At 45.0% G+C, this 19120-nt stretch overlaps 1 protein-coding gene across 1 annotated transcript in view; it reads right to left on the bottom strand.

Moving 5' to 3' along the window:
• Nucleotides 1-4559: 4559 nt before the first annotated feature.
• LOC132380939 (T-lymphocyte surface antigen Ly-9-like) overlaps nucleotides 4560-19120 on the bottom strand; it is a 59369-nt gene continuing 44808 nt past the window's right edge. Inside the window, exons 4-6 of the mRNA XM_059949919.1 lie at nucleotides 18333-18635; nucleotides 5865-6020; nucleotides 4560-5467 (exon numbers count right to left, since the gene is read on the bottom strand). Coding sequence (XP_059805902.1) covers nucleotides 5412-5467; nucleotides 5865-6020; nucleotides 18333-18635 — 515 coding nt within the window. The 3' untranslated portion in view covers nucleotides 4560-5411. The remainder of the gene's footprint in view (nucleotides 5468-5864; nucleotides 6021-18332; nucleotides 18636-19120) is intronic.

The raw sequence follows: 19120 nt of genomic DNA on the forward strand, positions 1-19120 counted from the left end.
TCCAGCACTGATGCCAACAGGGTCTCAGTTCTAATTCACCTCAATCTACTTTAAGTGCTGCCTTTATTGGAGCATAAAAGTTGCAACTTGCTATTTGCTAGAGAATGAAATCTTAGGAATGTAGAAGACAATGGTGTGTTAATAAGAGGAAGCTAAGAGATGTGGATCATGTAGTCTGAGTTTGTTATTTGCTATGCATATATCCAATTGAATGTAGAAGTCAATGGTGTGGTAATGAGAGGTAGCTAAGAGATGTTTTGCTTTGAACTTGTTTGCTGTGTAACCAAAACTATGTAGTCAGCCTTGATGTAGATTATGTAGTTTGAACTTGCTATTTGCTATGCATGTACCCAATTTAGGAGAATGAAATCTTAAGAATGTAGAAGACAATGGTGTGTTAATGAGAGGTAGCTAAGAGATGTAGATTAGAACATGATTAAGTCAATAGGTAGAAACAGTAGTGGCGGATGTACTTGTGATACGCACCTATAGACCGATTGGATATGCTAATGCAACTAAACCAGGAGATTGCTATAAAAAATGCTATGTACAAGGATCGGTGGGCAATCAGCTTTGATTTGCAAACTAAAGTTTAATACATCTTGAAGAATCTTCTGCGTCTCCTGGTCGTTTGTGGGGCACGAGAAACCACGACACCTTCAACCCAGTTGACCGTAACATTCTCCTAGATCACCTTGAGAACAGGGTTGACCTCACTGGTGTTCCCTTCAATTGGTTTAGTTAGTGTATCTCAGAAAGAAAAATTATTGTCTGTCTTGGAAACCATTTCTCTAAAAGATACGATGTAGCTTTTGGTTTTGAAGGAAGCTGCCTTGGTCTCCTTCACTTATCCTTATACATGCTCCCCTCAGGAGACATCATTAGAGAGCATAAATTTGATTTCCACGATTGTATCTCTCAGTCAAGCCTAATGATAGTACTCTCATCTTCTCTGACTTCTGGTATGGCTGCAATAAACAAAAGGATGAGCAATAATTTCCTGAAATGAAATGAAGATAATACTGAAATAATTCTGGCGAGTCCCAGAGGCAAAAGAGATAAACTTCTTGATAAACTTGGGAACTTGGCTCCCCTTGTAAAATCAGACTTCCTTGATTCAGATTTGTAAATTTAATCCTGCATAAAAATGACCAGAGCACCATTTCTACACTTAGAAACATTGCAAAGGAATGTCTGTTTCTGTCTTGTAATGATGCTGAAAAACTAGTTCACACCCTTAAATTAAATAGACTAGATTACTGCAATGCAATTTTTTACTTGCCATCCAATGCTATCTATTCAGAACAGTGCTGCTAGCCTTTCAACTAAAACCAGGATGAGGGAGCATATCACTCCAATCCTAAATATTTGCATTGGATCTTGTATCTTTTAGAATGGATTTTAAAATTCTATGACTTGTTTTTAAAGCTCTCAATGCTCTAGGACCAGAGTATGCCAGAATTGCTTCTGTTTCATACTTCTGCTTGAGCTCTCAGGTCTTCTTCAGCCAGACTCTTGAATTTAAATTATAAATGGTAGGTCATCTTTTTTAAAGTACTTTCCCTATTTGTAGAACTCAGTACCTAAAAATGAAAAGGGATGCAAACTCACTGACACTTTCAAACCTATTTATTTAACCTCACTTTTAGCTAACATCTTTTTGTCTTTTAATGTTTGCACTTTATCCCATTGTAGAAGACTTTGAATTACACAGTCTGCACAAAGAATGTTGTATAAATAAGTTATCATTGTTGGGTTCAAGTGTTGCTTGGATGAGGAATATTGTTGTTGTGTATGGATTTTTCTTTGGCCTGAGGTGTTCATGTCACTGTGATCGGATGTTGATTGATCTTAATTGTGGTATTTTGGTGGGATTGTCATTTCACGGTTGAGGGATTTTTTTTATATTGGTTTGTACTTACAGTATGGTTACTGATTGAAGTGCAGTATTGTTTGGGGATCAGGTGTTGTTGGGAGCCAGCGGTGGTTTGAGTTGGGATATTGTTTGAGAGTGGGACTGGGGTGACTTTATTGTGCAACAAGGGTCAATGGAGGTCAGAAGTGGGGATGTTCACTGGTGAGTGCACAATATTCAGTTCCATTCCCATGTCAGCAGGTGAACTTTAATTTAGTTTTTTAGTTTAATTTAAATTTGATTTTAAGGCACCATTAGGGTTTAGGGCAATGGATAATAGCGACTATCTACCATCACCAGTTACTGCTACAATACAGAGATTGCCCAAAAATGAACCTTCATGAAAATCTGCTAGCTAGATTGCTCGACCTCAGCTTGCTGACGGAACCTGGCCTGCATTCCTCAGAGTCGCCTGATGTCAGTCGCCGGAGGTGGGGACAGCATAAGCTGTGTGCGAGGAAATTGAAGCGAGGCGAGCAGGCGGAGTCCATGCCAGGAAAGAGTCAAGTCCTAGCCAGCCAGCTCTCCCGTCCATTCTGCTCCCCAATGGACATTAAATTGGAGTACACCTGTGGCAACAATATACTCGACGTTGAGTACAGAAATGGACGGAATCCTGGATGCCGCCATTCAGCTGTTTATATTATGTAACAAATTTTCCCCTAAGCCATCGGACTACCAACCAACTGATCTCTGTTGTGCCTAGTGTCTTGTTTATTATAATGCTTGCACTGTTCTGTATACTTTATGCAGTCCTGGGTACTGTAGTTTTTGTGTTGGTTTACGTAGTTCAGTGTAGTTTTTGTATTGTTAATGTAGCACTGTGGTCCTGAGAAACACCTTGTTTTTACTGTGTACCATACCAGCAGTTATGGTTGAAATGACAATAAAAAGCAACTTGACTTGACTAGAAGCACCTCCTGGCTGCATGCAGTAAGCCCAGGAGAACAGTCAGACACAGGCTGTGAAGTGACAGGTAACATTCACACCACACAAGTACCAGGCAGTGACCATCTCCAATAAGCGAGAGTCTGACCACCTCCTTCTGACATTCCCATTGTCCAGTTCCCACCATGAACACACTGGGGTCACCAATGACCAGAGACTCAACTGGACCAGTCACATCAACACCGTGTCTACAGCAGCAAGTCAGAGACCGGGGACTCTGTGGGGAGCGACTCACCTCCTCACACCTCAATGCCTCTCCCCGATCTGCAACTCAGAAGTGTGATGGAACACACTCCACTTACCTGGGTGAGGTCAACTCCAGCAACACTTGTAAGGACCGAACCATCCTCCCTATCTTTGAAACGCACTCTGGTCCCTGGACCCCTCCCCCACTCTGTAACCCCTTACAGCTTCATGGACGTCCAACAGAATAATTTTTTAAGCTACAATGACATTTAATGTCAGAGAAATGTACACAATATACATCCTGAAATTCTTTTTCTTCGCAAACATCCATGACAACAGAGTGCCCGAAAGAATGAATGACAGTTAAATGTTAGAACCAAAACCCCCCCCGCTGCATCTCCCCACCCACACATAAACAGCAGCAATGATCACCCTCTCCCTGAGTAGCAAAAAAGCATTGGCACCCCCCCCCCCCCCCCCCACCGAGCACTTGAGTGTGCAGCAAAGCATTAGTAAAGACAGACTTGCAGTACCCCAAAGACTGGTTTTAGAATGGTTAACCATATAACAATCACAGCATGGAAACAGGCCATCTCGGCCCTCCTAGTCCGTGCCGAACTCTTAATCTCACCTAGTCCCACCTACCCACACTCAGCCCATAACCCTCCACTCCTTTCCTGTCCATATACCTATCCAATTTTACCTTAAATGACACAACTGAACTGGCCTCTACTACTTCTACAGGAAGCTCATTCCACACAGCTATAACTCTCTGAGTGAAGAAATACCCCCTCGTGTTTCCCTTAAACTTCTGCCCCCTAACTCTCAAATCATGTCCTCTCATTTGAATCTCCCCTACTCTCAATGGAAACAGCCTATTCACGTCAACTCTATCTATCCCTCTCAAAATTTTTAAATACCTTGATCAACTCCCCCCTCAACCTTCTACGCTCCAATGAATAGAGACCTAACTTGCTCAATCTTTCTCTGTAACTTAAGTGCTGAAACCCAGGTAACATCCTAGTAAATCGTCTCTGCACTCTCTAATTTATTGATATCTTTCCTATAATTCGGTGATCAGAACTGTACACAATATTCCAAATTTGGCCTTACCAATGCCTTGTACAATTTTAACATTACATCCCAACTTCTGTACTCAATGCTCTGATTTATAAAGGCCAGCATTCCAAAAGCCTTCTTCACCACCCTATCTACATGAGACTCCACCTTCAGGGAATTATGCACTGTTATTCCTAGATCTCTCTATTCCACTGCATTCCTCAATGCCCAACCATTTACCCTGTATGTTCTATTTAGATTATTCCTGCCAAAATGTAGAACTTCACACTTCTCAGCATTAAACTCCATCTGCCAACATTCAGCCCATTCTTCTAACTGGCATAAATCTCCCTGCAAGCTTTGAAAACCCACCTCATTATCCACATCACCTCCTACCTTAGTATCATCGGCATACCTACTAATCCAATTTACCACCCCATCATCCAGATCATTTATGATTAATGGTTCTTTAATGTTATTGTACATTTACATATTTAGAGCAGAGAGAGATGTAGACGAAGGGTGTGGAACCTGAAACATTAACTCTTTGTCTCTCTCCACAGACGCTGCCTGAGACACTCGATGTTTGACAGTGCACAGCTGAGTAATTAGAATCAGAATCAGAGTTTAATCGCCAAGTACCTGTGCACATACAAGGAATTTACTTCCAGCAGATGTTGTCTCTCTGCTCATAACAATAATAATGATAAAATATAAATGAAAATATAATTATACATACAGGTAGTATGTATATATGTATGTATGTACAGGTAGTATGTGCCCACTGCCTGAAACACCCATCAATAGGCTCTCAGACTGTGATTTCTCTGGTGAAACCTTAACTGGTTTATTTTGACCGAGAACATAAAATATCATCAATAAATTATTTGCAAAATGTGACCCTTCCCCAGCCCTGGGGTGTGGGTCTCTCTGGATTTCCCATGGGCTCTTTGGTTGATTTCAATTTCAGAAATTTCCTCCAGGATGTTAGCAGTTAAATGGGGCATGAGAACTGGGTGGATATCCCAGGAAAGGCTGTAGGAAGATCACTGGAGATCCCGTCAGTAACACAGAGCACAGCACAGGTTCAGTTATAAACCTCAGTCTGGGAGACTGACCAGATCCAGGGGTGGGATCACCATAGGTCACTGCAGAACCCTTGGTGTTTAAAGGGCTCCCCCCTCACCGGGATTGTGGAACAGGGACAGTGGTGCGAGTGGGATGCTCCGATGCTCTCAGTCTGTGCCATGGGTGGGCACCGTTCCCCAGTATCAAACACACACTGTCCCGACGGAGTGAGTGTCTATGAGCTGTGTTCTCCACCAGATCGACTGTTCAAAGATTGTGTCATTGCCGGCTCTGTGGGACAGAGAGCAGAGGTGAGGAGGCCCCATCAGTGCCTTTCCTGATAAACACATACATCCCTCCAATCCACTCTATCAGCCCCTCCAGTCCTCCTCCTCCCTGCTCCCACAGACCCTCCCCTCCTCCTCCCTACACCCCCAAGACCCTCCATTCCACCTCCCTGCTCCCTCCCCTCCTCCTCCCTATCACATGTATCCCTTTTTGATGCCTTTCCCATCTGGGTGGACTTGCATGAGTGGCAATGATGCCAGAGTCTCCAGAGCAGAGATGACCCTGGATTATATGTAGCACGACACACGCAATAATCAGATTGAGTATCACAATAGGAATTGTACAACCAGTATGTGATGATCTGTAAACTGGTACTGGGGGGGTGGGGAGAGACACCTACCGTCAGGTGTACCAGATTTCTTTCCCATACATTTGTCCCAGTGTGAGCGAAGATCATCCCGCTTTCTGTAGAGTACACCGCAACACAGAAGGATCAGAATGAGTATCACGACGACGGCAATGATCAAAACAGTGTGTGATGGTTTGTCATCGGGATCTGGGGAGGAGAAAAGATTCTGTGATTAATCCCATCCTCACAATTCCAGTAACAAGGAATCGATGGATCCACTCCCTCTCACCACAGGCCAGAGAAAACTCCCCATCATGAAGGGGGAAGGGGTGGAGAGAAAAGATTACAGGATTAATCCCATCCTCACACTCCCAGTTCCAATCATCCTCATATCACCATCCTTAAATCACAGCCAACAATGTCAGCACCTGACACAAGGAAATCTGCAGATGCTGGAAATTTAAGCAACACACACGAAATGCGGGTGGAATGCAGCAGCCCAGGCAGCATCGATAGCGAGAAGTGCTGTCGACGTTTTGGGTAGAGACCCTTTGTCAGGACCCGGATTTCCACTAATGTTAAACAAGTTTCTTCGTACCGTCACTTGGTAACCACAGTGTCCTATATCCCTGACTCTATCCCCAATTAAAGTTCAAAGTTGAAAGTACATTTTGTTATCAAAATATGCATACATTATAGAACCTTGAGATTCATCTCCTGACAGGCAGCCACGAACCAAAGACAAAATCAACCCCACAGATATGAAAAAAGACCATTGAATACTCAATGTGCAATAGAAGCAATCCATTATGCAAACAGTAACTGCAAGCCAATCGTGCTTTTGAACTGAGATCTGCAAGAGAGCCCCATACTTTAGTGTAGAGCCATGTAAACTTGGTGGGGCAGCGATCTTAGTTGGCCCGTACTTCACCTCAGGCCCCGTCACCCAGACCTTTCTGACAGCCTGACGTTTCCAATCTGGCTCGGTGCCTAATTCTCCATCCCAACATCGGGTTCTGCCGCTTTGAGCAGGGATCTGAGGCAGCCCAAATCTCGCCTTTTCTATCTGGGTCTCTGGTTAAATCTCCATCTGAACAACAGGCTCTGCCTCTTGGATACGCTTTATCACTTCAATTCGACCTGTAAATCTCCATCCGAGGATCATGCTGGGTTGTGTCCGGTGCCTGACCCTGTAGCATTGATTTTGTCTGTAAATCTCCACCCATAGATCGTGCTCAGTCATGTCTGGCGCCTGGACCCCGTGGTTTCGATTTGGCCTGTGCCCGATCTTTCATGTTTTTCACGCTCTCAGCAATGGGCCTGCCTTGCCTCGGTTCTACCAGATCAAATTGCCTCCAACTAAAGGGAAGTTACAGACTATTGTGATGATTGTTTGCCAGAAAAAGTGTGGTTAACAAAGTATTTCGTTGCTGTCATTGTTTCGTTAGCTGGCAGCCAGAAGCCACAGAGGTTCACCAGTGCCATCTTAACCAGAAGTCACGAGTGGAACACAGAACCTTGTTCATTCTGCACTGTCCCACACACTCCTGAGATCGGAACAGAGAGGAGCTGTCTTGTTGAGCTGGGATTCGGGGAAGAAAACTGGAAAAGAACAGCTGAAGGCAACACTGGGAAATGGGGGAGAGGAAATTTTGAGGGTAATGAAAATGTGTGACCGCTGAATGTTTTGGTAGAAGGGAATGGAAAATGTTGAAAATATAAAAGGGAATGTGGAAAACCAAGTATTATTAAAACATGCCAGCAAGACGCTGAGCTAATTACTAACCACCCTACTCCAGCTGCAGGGCTTGTTGTAAAAAGGTACTTTTATTCAGTCTCATAAATGCTTGGATTGTTACATCTATTTACATTATCAGGAAATCTTGACTTGGAAGTCTGTAGCTGTCCGAAAAGGAAGAATTACAAATTGTATCGTTCAGAATCACCAATGTCTGAGAAGATTCTAAGGTGGCCACAGAAATAACAGACAGTTGAATATCTGGGTCCGAGTGTTGTTTTGAATTCCTTGACAATATCAATATTTGAATCCGAATGCTTCTTGATTTGACAGGGCAAATATTGGTGACGAGATGAGATCCCTTTAAATGGGATATAGTGAACCCATGACAGGGAAATTAGTCCCTTGGAAGGGAAATAGACTGCTCATGAGTTTGTCCTGGAAGACGGGCTTCAAGACCAGGAACCTGGGACCTGGGACCTTGTCAGACAAGGCTGCACGTGACGATACCGGAAGAGAGAAAGGGGGCGACGATGAGGAAGGAAAGGATGCTTGAAGTACAGGAGACCCCAGGGGATGTACCTCTTGTAAACAGGTTCACCTTGGAAGCTGTCAGGACAGAAGATACTACCAGTCTGAGAGGCGGAGAGGTCTGCGAGCCGAAAATTGGTGCAGAAGCAGAGCCGAGGAGTCAGACATCAGGAAGAGCTGTTTTAGTAGGGGACTCCATAGTAAGAGGTACAGAAAGGCGTTTCTGCGGCAACAGGCGAGATTTAAGGATGGTGTGTTGCCTCCCTGGTGCTAGGATCCAGGACATCACGGACCGATTGCAGGGAATTCTCAAGGGTGAAGGTGAACAGCCAGAAGTGGTAGTGCATGTCAGCACAAGTGACATCGGGAAGAAGAGGAAGGACATTCTGCAGCGGGACATCAGAGAACTCGGAAGAAGGCTGAAAAGCAGGACTTCCAGGGTGGTTATCTCTGCTTTATTTCCAGTTCCTTGTGCTGGAGAGGGCAGGAACAGGGAAATAATGGATCTGAATGTGTGGCTGAGGAACTGGTGCAGGAAACAAGGATTTACATTCTTGGACCACTGGGATCTGTTTTGGGGTAGGGATGAATTGTACAAAAGGGACGGGTTGCACCTTAATAGGTGGGGGACCAGCATTCTGGCAGACAGGTTTGCCACTGCAACACGGATGTGTTTAAACTAAGTAGTGGAGGGGAGGGGATGAACTGGAAATATAAGGATGGAGGTAAAGGGAAAGTGAAAATAAGAAAAGTTAAAAAGGACAACAGAATCAATGGAGGAGAAAGCTCAAGAAGAAATCATACAGTATGGCCAAGTGAAATATGAATTGATATGAAAGGAGAGGGGAGTACTGACTTAAAAGTATTAAATATGAATGCACAAAGTATAAGGAATAAAGTAGATGAGCTTGAGGCTCAGTAGCAAATTGGCAAGTACGATGTTGTGGGAATAACTGGGACATGGCTTCAAGCCGACAGGGCCTGGGAAATGAATATTCAAGGATATACATCTTATCAAAAGGACAGACTGACTGGCAGAGGGGGTGAGGTGGCTCTGTTGGTGAGGAATGATATTCAGTCCCTTGCAAGGGGGGACATAGAATCTGGGGATGTAGAGTCAGTATGGATAGAACTGAGAAATTCTAAGGGTAGAAAGACCCTAGTGGTAGTTATCTACAGGCCCCCAAACAGCAGTCTGGATGTCAGGTGTAAGTTGAATGAAGAGTTAAAATTGGCATGTCGCAAAGGTAATGATACAGTTGTCATGGGGGATTTCAACATGCAGGTAGACTGGGAGAATCAGAATGGTACTGGTCCCCAAGAAAGGGAGTTTGTGGAGTGCTTCCGAGATGGATTCTTAGAACAGCTTGTACTGGAGGCTACCAGGGAGAAGGCAATTCTAGTTATAGTGTTGTGCAATGAACTGGATTTGATCAGGGACCTCGAGGTAAAAGAACCATTAGGAGGTAGTGACCATAATATGATATGTTTTAACTGACAATTTGAGAAGGAGAAGGGAAAATCAGATGTGTCAGTATTACAGTTGAACAGAGAGAACTATGGAGCTATGAGGGAGGAGCTGGCCAAAGTTCAATGGAACAATACCCTAGCAGGAAAAATGGCAGGTATTTCTGGGAGTAATGCAGAAGGTGCAGGATTGGTTCATTCCAAAGAGGAAGAAAGATCCTAAGGGGAGTAAGGGGCGGCCGTGGCTAACGAGGGAAGTAAAGGGCAGTATAAAAATAAAAGAGTAGTATAACATAGCAAAGATGAGCGGGAAACCGGAGGACTGGGAAGCTTTTAAAGAGCAACAGAAGATAACAAAAAAGGCAATACGCCAAGAAAAAATGAGGTACGAAGGTAAACTAGCCAAGAACATAAAGGAGGATAGTTAAAAACTTCTTTAGCTATATGAATAGCAAAAAAATTGTTACAACCAAAATTTATTCTGGGGAACAAGGAAATGGCAGATGAGTTGAACAGGTACTTTGGATCTGTCTTCACTAGGGAAGACACAAACAATTTCCCAGATGTAATAGTGGCCAAAGGAGCTAAGGTAAAGGATGAACTGAAGGAAATTTATGTTAGGCAAGAAACAGTGTTGGACAGACCGTTGAGTCTGAAGGCTGATAAGTCCCCGGGACTTGATGGTCTGCATCCCAGGGTACTTAAAGAGGTGCTCTAGAAATCGTGGACGCATTGGTAATCATTTCCCAATGTTCTATAGATTCCGGAACAGTTCCTGCTGATTGGAGGGTGGCTAATGTTGTCCCACTTTTCAAGAAAGGAGGGAGAGAGCAAACAGGGAATTATAGACTGGTTGGCCTGATGTCAGTGGTGAGAAAGATGCTGGAGTCAATTATAAAAGAGGAAATTACGACACATTTGGATGGCAGTAGAAGGATCAGTCTGAGTCAGCATGGATTTATGAAGGGAAAATCATGCTTGACTAATCTTTTGGAGCTTTTTGAGGATGTAGCTATGAAAATGGACGAGGGAGAGCCAGTGGATGTAGTGTACCTGGACTTTTGGAAAGCTTTTGATAAAGTCCCACATAGGAGATTAGTGGGCAAAATTAGGGCACATGTTATTGGGGGCAGAGTACTGACATGGATTGAAAATTGGTTCGCTGACAGGAAACAAAGAGTAGTGATTAACGGGTCCCTTTCGGAATGGCAGGCTGTGACCAGTGGGGTACCGTAAGGTTCGGTGCTGCAACCGCAGCTGTTTACAATATACATTAATTATTTAGATGAAGGGATTAATAGTAACATTAGCAAATTTGCTGATGACACAAAGCTGGGTGGCAGTGTGAAATGTCAGGAGGATGTTATGAGAATGCAGGGTGACTTGGATAGGTTGGGTGAGTGGGCAAATGTATAGCAGATGCAGTTTAATGTGGATAAATGTGAGGTTATCCACTTTGGTGGCAAGAACAGGAAGGCAGATTACTATCTAAATGGAGTCAAATTAGGAAAAGGGGAAGTAAGAGTTCCAGGTGTTCTTGTACATCAGTCAATGAAAACAAGCATGCAGGTACAGCAGGCAGTGAAGAAAGCTAATGGCATGCTGGCTTTTATAACAAGAGGAAATGAATATAAGAGTAAAGAGGTCCTTCTGCAGCTGTACAGGACCCTGGTGAGACCCCACCTGGAGTATTGTGTGTAGTTTTGTTCTCCAAATTTGAGGAAGGACATTCTTGCTATTGAGGGAGTGCAGTGTAGGTTCACAAGGTTAATTCCCGGAATGGCGGGACTGTCATATGTTGAAAGATTGTGGAGCGACTGGGCTTGTATACACTGGAATTTAGAAAGATGAGAGGGGATCTGATTGAAACATATAAGATTATTAAGGTATTGGACACACTGACGGCGGGAAGCATGTTGCCGTTGATGAGTGAGTCCAGAACTAGAGGCCACAGTTTAAGAATAAGGGGTAGGCCATTTGGAACAGAAATGCGGAAAAATTTTTTCACCCAGAGAGTGGTGGATATGTGGAATGCTCTGCCCCAGAAGGCAGTGGAGGCCAAGTTTCTGGATGCACCCAAGAGAGAGTTAGATAGAGTTCTTATAGATAGCGGGGTCAAGGGATATAGGGAGAGGGCAGGAACGGGGTACTGATTGTGTATGATCAGCCATGATCACAGTGAATAGCGGTGCTGGCTAGAAGGGCTGAATGGCCTACTCCCGCACCTACTGTCTATCGTCTACTGTGAGATTGCCCTGAAATAAGGGATTTAAGACCGGGGACCAGGAGTGTGATAGACAACGTTGTTCCTTACCAGTGGTGACCAGTGTTCCCGAGTTCGAGTAAGAACAGGTCAGAAACTGGGAGAAGGGACAGGGAACACAGAAATTTTAAATTGAGTTAAAATAAATTGATCCTTTTTGGACCCAGATGTTCGTCGTCATAATCAGCTGATTATACAAGCCGATAACTGCGGTGTGGGAATATATTAGCACCTGTTAAGTAAGATTTATGATTGAAAAAGATGAGTAACCGCCCTGGTAGGTTGGCTGCCCCTTCGAAAGGTAAACAGTCGAGAATAGTGCCTCAGGAGCGATGCCTGATTGGTCCTAAATGAAAAATACCAGTACATGACACCACAATAAAGAAAATCATAAAGTACAAGAGGACAAATTTTTGGGTGACCCGCAGGTTCCCCCCGGGATCACCCGCTGATAAAGTTTTGTTGGAAACAGTGGACAGCAGGTACTTGGTTACATTTTCTAGTGATTTGTATGATTGGAATTAAGGGGATTGGCCTTATGGAGGTTTTTGACCTGGTAAAAATAAAATATTGGATGGAGACGACTGATTCAGGTAGTGGGGATCCCACTTGGTACCTTGATTATATGATGTGGTGTTTTAACAAACGGGAATAAATGGCCAAACAGCACCAACAACCTAAAACCTCAGAAAGAAGCTACCTCTAACAAAAAACCCAGGACACCGACGGCTGAGGTTACAGACCCGCCAACAGTCTGCACCCACAGTTACCGGCTCCTTTGGCTCCTAACACTCCTCCGTGTGATCTACCTCAAGACCTCTGGGAGGTCATTGAAGTAGCTGCAGCCACCCACCGATTCTGCGTTGCCTATTGTTTCCACGCTGAGGGTCTGGAACGGAACGGTTCCCCGAATTAACACCTTTTAGAAGGCGACAGACAACAAAATCAAAGGGAATAAGAGCTGAGGCAACAGATAGCTCTACTGGGGAAATATTGGTCCATTTCCCCAAACAATGGTGGGAGAAATCCCAATTCTAAACCCTGGACCTCGGCTGAGGTACGGAACATGTTTCATGCTGCTCTGACCCGTTAACAAAACCAGTGGCGTTCTGTAATTGGCTCACACTGTCTTGCCAAATTTTCTAGCCCCTGGCAATTCTGTGATATCTGTCTCTGTAGCTGATGTCAGACCATCTTTGCTGTACCTGGTAGGGCTCCCAAAACCTGTGTCAACCAACAGGTGGGAGTGTCAAGGACATCTTTGATCTCTCACTGCTGTAATCAAAGGTTCCCAGCTGCTTCAAAAAGGCATCATTCATACAGGTGCCCAAGAATAAGAGTGAGCTGCCTCAGCAACCATCACTCACTTGCACTCACATCTACTCCGGTGAACAGCATGGAACGGTTAATGACTAGAATTGACTCCTGCCTCAGCAAAGACCTGGTCCTGCTGCAATTTGCCTACAGATGTATAGCAGATGCCATCTCACTGGCTCTCCACTCGGGTTTGGACCACCTGGACATCAGTGATAGCATCAGTGACATCAGGCTGTCTATTGGTTATAGCTCCATCATCTCCTCAGAACTAATCAACAAACTCCAAAACCCGGGCCTCTGCATCTCCCTCTGCAACCAGATCCTGGAGTTGCTCATCAGGAGATCACAGTCAGTGTGGAAAAGAAGCATCATCTCCTCTTTGTTCACAATCAATACTGGTGCACCTCAAAAATGTGAGCTTAGCCCATTGTTCGAATTTCTCTAACCCTAACTGTAACCCTAACCCATGACTGTGTGGCTGGTAATAACGCAACCTGCAATCTAAGATTTCACCAATGATGCAACGGTTGTTGGCAGGATCTCAGACAGTGTTGAGGAGGTGTACAGGAGTGGAGTGAGACAGATCAGCTGGTTGAATGATGTTGTCACAACAACCTTGCACTCAGCATCAGTAAGACCAAGAAATTGATTGTGGATTTCTGGAGGAGAAAATCGAAGGAAGACACCCCAGTCTTCATTGAGGGATCAGCAATATAAAGTAGTGAGGAGTTACAATTTCCTGGGCATCAACATCTTTGAAGATCTATCCTAGGCCCAACAGCAAATTTCAAAGAGGGCATTAAAATGGCTCGATTTCATTGGGAGTTTGACAAAATTTGCTATGTCACCAAAAACTCAAGCAGGTTTCTACAGATGAACTGTGGAGGGTGTGATCAGCTGCATAATTGTCTGGTATGAAGGGGAAAAACATGCGGAAAAATCTGCTGAGCATTGGAAACTCAGTCAGCTCCATCATGTGTACGAACCTCCCAGGCAATAACGACATCAAAAGAAGCTGCCTCAAAAAGGGGGCAGCATTCATTCAGGATCCCCACCACCCAGAACATGCCCTCATCTCATTACTACCATCAAAGAGCAGGTATAGGAACCTGAAGACACATACTCAATATTTTAGGAACAGCTTTCCCCCTCTGCCTTCAAATTTCTGAACAAATCATGAACTCTGAATTTTGAGAATGTAACAAAACACATTGATGAAGGTAGAGCAGTAGATGTAAAGCATATGGATTTCATCAAGGCATTTGATAAGGTACCCCATGCAAGGCGTACTGAGAAAGTAAGAAGGCATGTGATTCAAGGGGACCTTGCTTTGTGGTGTTACGAACGTGCCCCAACTCTGAGGGGCCGAAGGGTACAAAGTAGCCCCCTCCTTTTTGAGAATTGCAAGATCGCTATTAATTCAGGTCTGGGGACCCAGGAAATGAGAGAGAATCCTCATGGGTTTGGAATGTGTCCTGGACTCCGCGATACAAAGCCACACATAACGGTCATGGTCTCTTGGAGACGGAATTGTGTATTGAGTACTGTACTATTCACTGAAGCCCTCAGGGAATGACCAAAGTGGGCTGGTTGAGGGATGGCATCATCCCAACCTGATTGACATCTGAGACCCCGTGAGTAAGGATAAAAGAGGGTCTGGGGAACAACCCCTTCAGACACACCAGGAGAAACGCTAGAAATCCCGTGACAGCGTTTAATAGCAACAGCCGGTGGATCCCGCGTGCGTCCTTTCCCGTTGCCTGGGATTGGCGGGACTGACCATGGAAGAACGGCTTAGCTGAAAGGAAAAGGACACCAATGACATTTCGAAGGATCGACATCATAAAAAAGGAAAATCTGGCAAGTTCCAAAATCTCTCTCTCTTGACTCCAACCAAAGGCTGCAGCCTGAATGAACTAAAGTGACTTTTATATTTCCATCGGACAATACATTATCCCCTAGACAACGAGAGAGCTATTTCTTATTGATTATTATTATACCCGCGCTTTTAGATTTAGTATTGCTGACGTATATTATCTGTATGTTTGCATTGATATTATTTTTGTGTATTTTTATCAATAAATACTGTTAAAAATAGGACCATCAGACTTCAATGGACCTCTCTAACTTTGCTGGTAAGTGACCCAGTTACGGGGTACGTAACAGTGGATCCAGAACTGAACTGCCTTCAGAAGGCAAAGAGTGGCTGCAGATGGGTTATATTCAATATGGAGGTCGGTGACGAGTGGTGTGCCTCTGGGATTCGTTCTGGGCCCCCTTCTCTTCGTGATTTTTATAAATGACCCGGATGAGGGAGTGGAAGGATGGTTAGTAAGTTTGCTGATGACTCAAAGGTTGAAGATGTTGTGGATAGTGTGGAGGGCTATCAGAGATTACAGCGGGACATCGATAGGATGCAAAACTGGTCTGAGAAGTGGCAGATGGAACTCAACCCAGAAAAGTGTGAGGTGGTTCATTTTGGTAGGTCAAATATGATGGCAGAATATTGTATTAATGGTAAGACTCTTGGCTCTGTGGAGGGTCAGAGGAATCTTGGGGTCTGAGTCCATAGGCCACTCAAAGCTGCTGTACGTTGACTCTGTGGTGAAGAAAGCATACGGTGTATTGGTCTTCGTCAGTTGTGCGATTGAGTTTAAGAGCTAAGAGATGATGTCACAGCTTTATAGGATCCTGGTCAGACCCCACTTGGAGTACTGTGCTCAGTTCTGGTCACCTCACTACAGGAAGGATATGGAAACTATAGAAAGGGTGCAGAGGAGATTTACAAGGATACTCATACAACAAGCTGGAGGAACTCAACAGGTCAGGCAGCATCCGTGGAAACGAGCAGTCAACATTTCGGGCCGAGACCCTTCATCAGGATGTCAGGAGATTTACAAGGATGTTGCCTGGACTGGGGAGCATGCCTTATGAGAATAGGTTGAGTGAACTTGGCCTTTTCTCCTTGGAGCAACGAACGATAAGAAGTGACCTGATAGAGGTGGATAAGATGATGAGAGGCATTGATTGTATGGATAGTCAGAGGCTTTTTCCCAGGCTGAAATGACTAACAGGTGAGGATACAGTTTTAAGGTACTAAGGAGTAAGTACAGAGGAGATGTCCGGGGTAAATTTTTTATTCAAAGAGTGGTGAGTGCGTGGAATGGGCTGCCGGCAACAATGGTGAAGGTGGATAACGATAGGGTACTTTAAGAGACTCCTGGATAGGTACGTGGAGCTCAGCAAATTGAGGGCTAAGCTTCTAAAGTAAGTACCTGCTTAGCACAGCATTGTGGGCTGAAGGGCCTGTATTGTGCTGTAGGCTTTCTATGTTAACTCATAGAATCAGTCCCCTTTCCAATCACCTATCACACACACCCATTACTGTCAGTCCCCTTTCCAATCACTTCTCTCACACACTCATTACCGTCAGTCACATTTCCAACCACTTTCTCACACAATCATTACCATCAGTCCCCCCTCACACATGTCCATTTCCGTCAGTCCCCTTTCCCAGTATTTCTTTTAGCCAAAGTTCTAGTCTCTATATCTCTGGTGTATTACAGACTGGGAGCTCTGAACACTCGTCTTCATATCCCTTGGAGACCACACTGGGAGCACTGTGCACTGATCTGGTCTCCAGATCTCTGGACTGGACCTCACTGGGAACTCTACAGGTATAGATCACTTAACATCCATGATACGTTCTGTGAAATAGGACGTCATGTGATTTGGACGTTGTGCGAACACCGTATTATATATTTTGCCTCTTGATGCTGCTATCACTCGGACTAGTATTGCTGCGTTTGGAAGCTATGATGCACTTTACAGTAATATTTTCAAAAGAAAACTAAACAGAGAGATAACGCTACTACACCCAAGAGACGTGTGATACATGAGAATGGTTACGTCCGCTACGTCACGTTCTCCGATCGGGACTACAGACGTATTTGCGATCGGACATTTTCTGAATGGATGTTACGCGGCGCACACCTGTATACAGTTCTGGTCCCTGCAACACTGAGAGCACTAGATACGTTTTGATGAGGGGTGCTGAGGGACCAAGGAATTCTAAAAATGGGGAGGTGCCGACCTGGTGAAGCTGTTATACAGGATAATGTGTAAGCTCAACAGCAAGGCCAGAAGAAACTGAGCTGAGGGATCGCACGCCCCACAGATCAGAGCAGAGCTCCACAGTCCCCTCACATCTGGTCATGGACAACAGCTGATGGGAGGTGGAGTCTCCATGAACACCCTCACTGATGGTGTGACCCAGCATGTGAGTGCCAGAGATAAGACTGATCATTCACATCCATGTTCAGACAGAAGTGCTGAGTGGATTACCTCCCTCAGCTTCCTCCTGAGATCCTCCATCATGGAAACCGGTTTCCAGACAATTCAGTTCATTCCCTCTGATATCAAAGTACTGGATACAGCAACGGCTATGGGACCAGACTACACCAAGGTGTGTTACTGAAGACCTGTGCTACAGAACTAGGTGGATCTCTGTCTGACCTGTTCCAGTACAGATGCAGCATGCACCAAAATGTGGTTTTCTCATGTCCAGTCCTGTCCTCAACCGTGGTCTGATCCCAGAGAGACCACCTGCTTTTAGACTTGGGGGAGCTGGACAGGAGGAAAAAGTGGTAGAGGTGGATGCAACATCTTTGATAGAATCTCTGCATCCCTCAAAGAAGGTGGAGGTGCCCTTTGTCTGAGGTGGAGGTTTTCCTGAGGTGCAGGGTCCACGTGGTGGGGGTATCGCCTATTGGAGGATGCCGCCTTCTTCCCCTGTCATGGCCACATTCCAAAGGAGAACACCGTCCCTAAGAGAAGGGACTGGGGAGACTCCCGGGATACAAACTCCTCTGTGGATCAGGGTGATGCAACCATGATTCATTTGAGAGGTGTCCACTCTTGAAAGTTCCACCGACAATGGCAATTATCTCATCCTCCGGGGGAATTTCAGCTCCGCCACTGGTACACAGTGTACCTGTCAATGCCTCTGCAGATACTGACAGACTACTCCAACCAACACTCCCAAACTCTCCCCCTCTGTCCCCCAGAATGAATGTCTTGGACACAGACAAGCAGTCAGTGGGATTCAGTAAAGAGTGGAATGGCCAGGATCTACCGTCACCCATGAATTAGGGACGTTTTAGGAACTGGTGAAACCCGGACCCCTTTGTAGTGTCTCACTTACCGTCCACCTCCAGTCGCACTGTCACCTTAGATTCAGCTCCAGAACCTACAGCAATATACACCTCATAATCACCGGCATCCTCTCTCCGCAGATCACGGATTTCCAGGCTGAAGTTCCCGGGATGAAGAGTTATCCGTCGCTTGTACTCCTCAGGACCGAAGTAGAAAATGCTGCCACTTACACTCTCTGCTATTCTGCTTTCGTTTGATCTCCATACCACCTGAGAAACACCCTGCCAAGGTGTGATCCCAACAGGTAAGAAGACCTTCATTCCCCGAGTTCCTTTCACAGTCCTCGCCCAGTCTGAGGAGACAAGAGGAGATAGTCAGCAGGTGCGCTTAGTGACTGGAGCAGGAATCAGAGTTGGGTGGGTTCTGAATGAGGACACAGTTTCAGAATAAAGGACCACCATTTCAGACAGAGATGAGGAATGATTTCCCTAACTCCAAAAGGATAGGAATCGATGCAATTTTCTCCCCAAAAGAGTTGTGGAGGCTGAGTCACTGTATTCAAGACCGAGACAGTGTTTTGATGTGGAGAGGAGTTGGGGAAGGCATGGGAACAGGCAGGAAAGCGGAACTGAGATCAAGATCAGCCCAACCCTGATCTCAGTGAGCGGGAAGCAGGGTTGTGGGTCTTTAAGGCCTCTAACTGTTCTTTGGATAGAGACGTAGATGGGAAGGTTAGCCTATTTGTAGATGAGATAAAGATTGGTGGTGCTGTGCATGGTAGAAAGAAGTGCCAATAGATGCAATTAGACATGAATCAGATGGAGACAATAGTGGGGA

Source organism: Hypanus sabinus, chromosome 25 (genome assembly GCF_030144855.1).
Source record: "Hypanus sabinus isolate sHypSab1 chromosome 25, sHypSab1.hap1, whole genome shotgun sequence".
Lineage (NCBI taxonomy): Eukaryota > Metazoa > Chordata > Chondrichthyes > Myliobatiformes > Dasyatidae > Hypanus > Hypanus sabinus.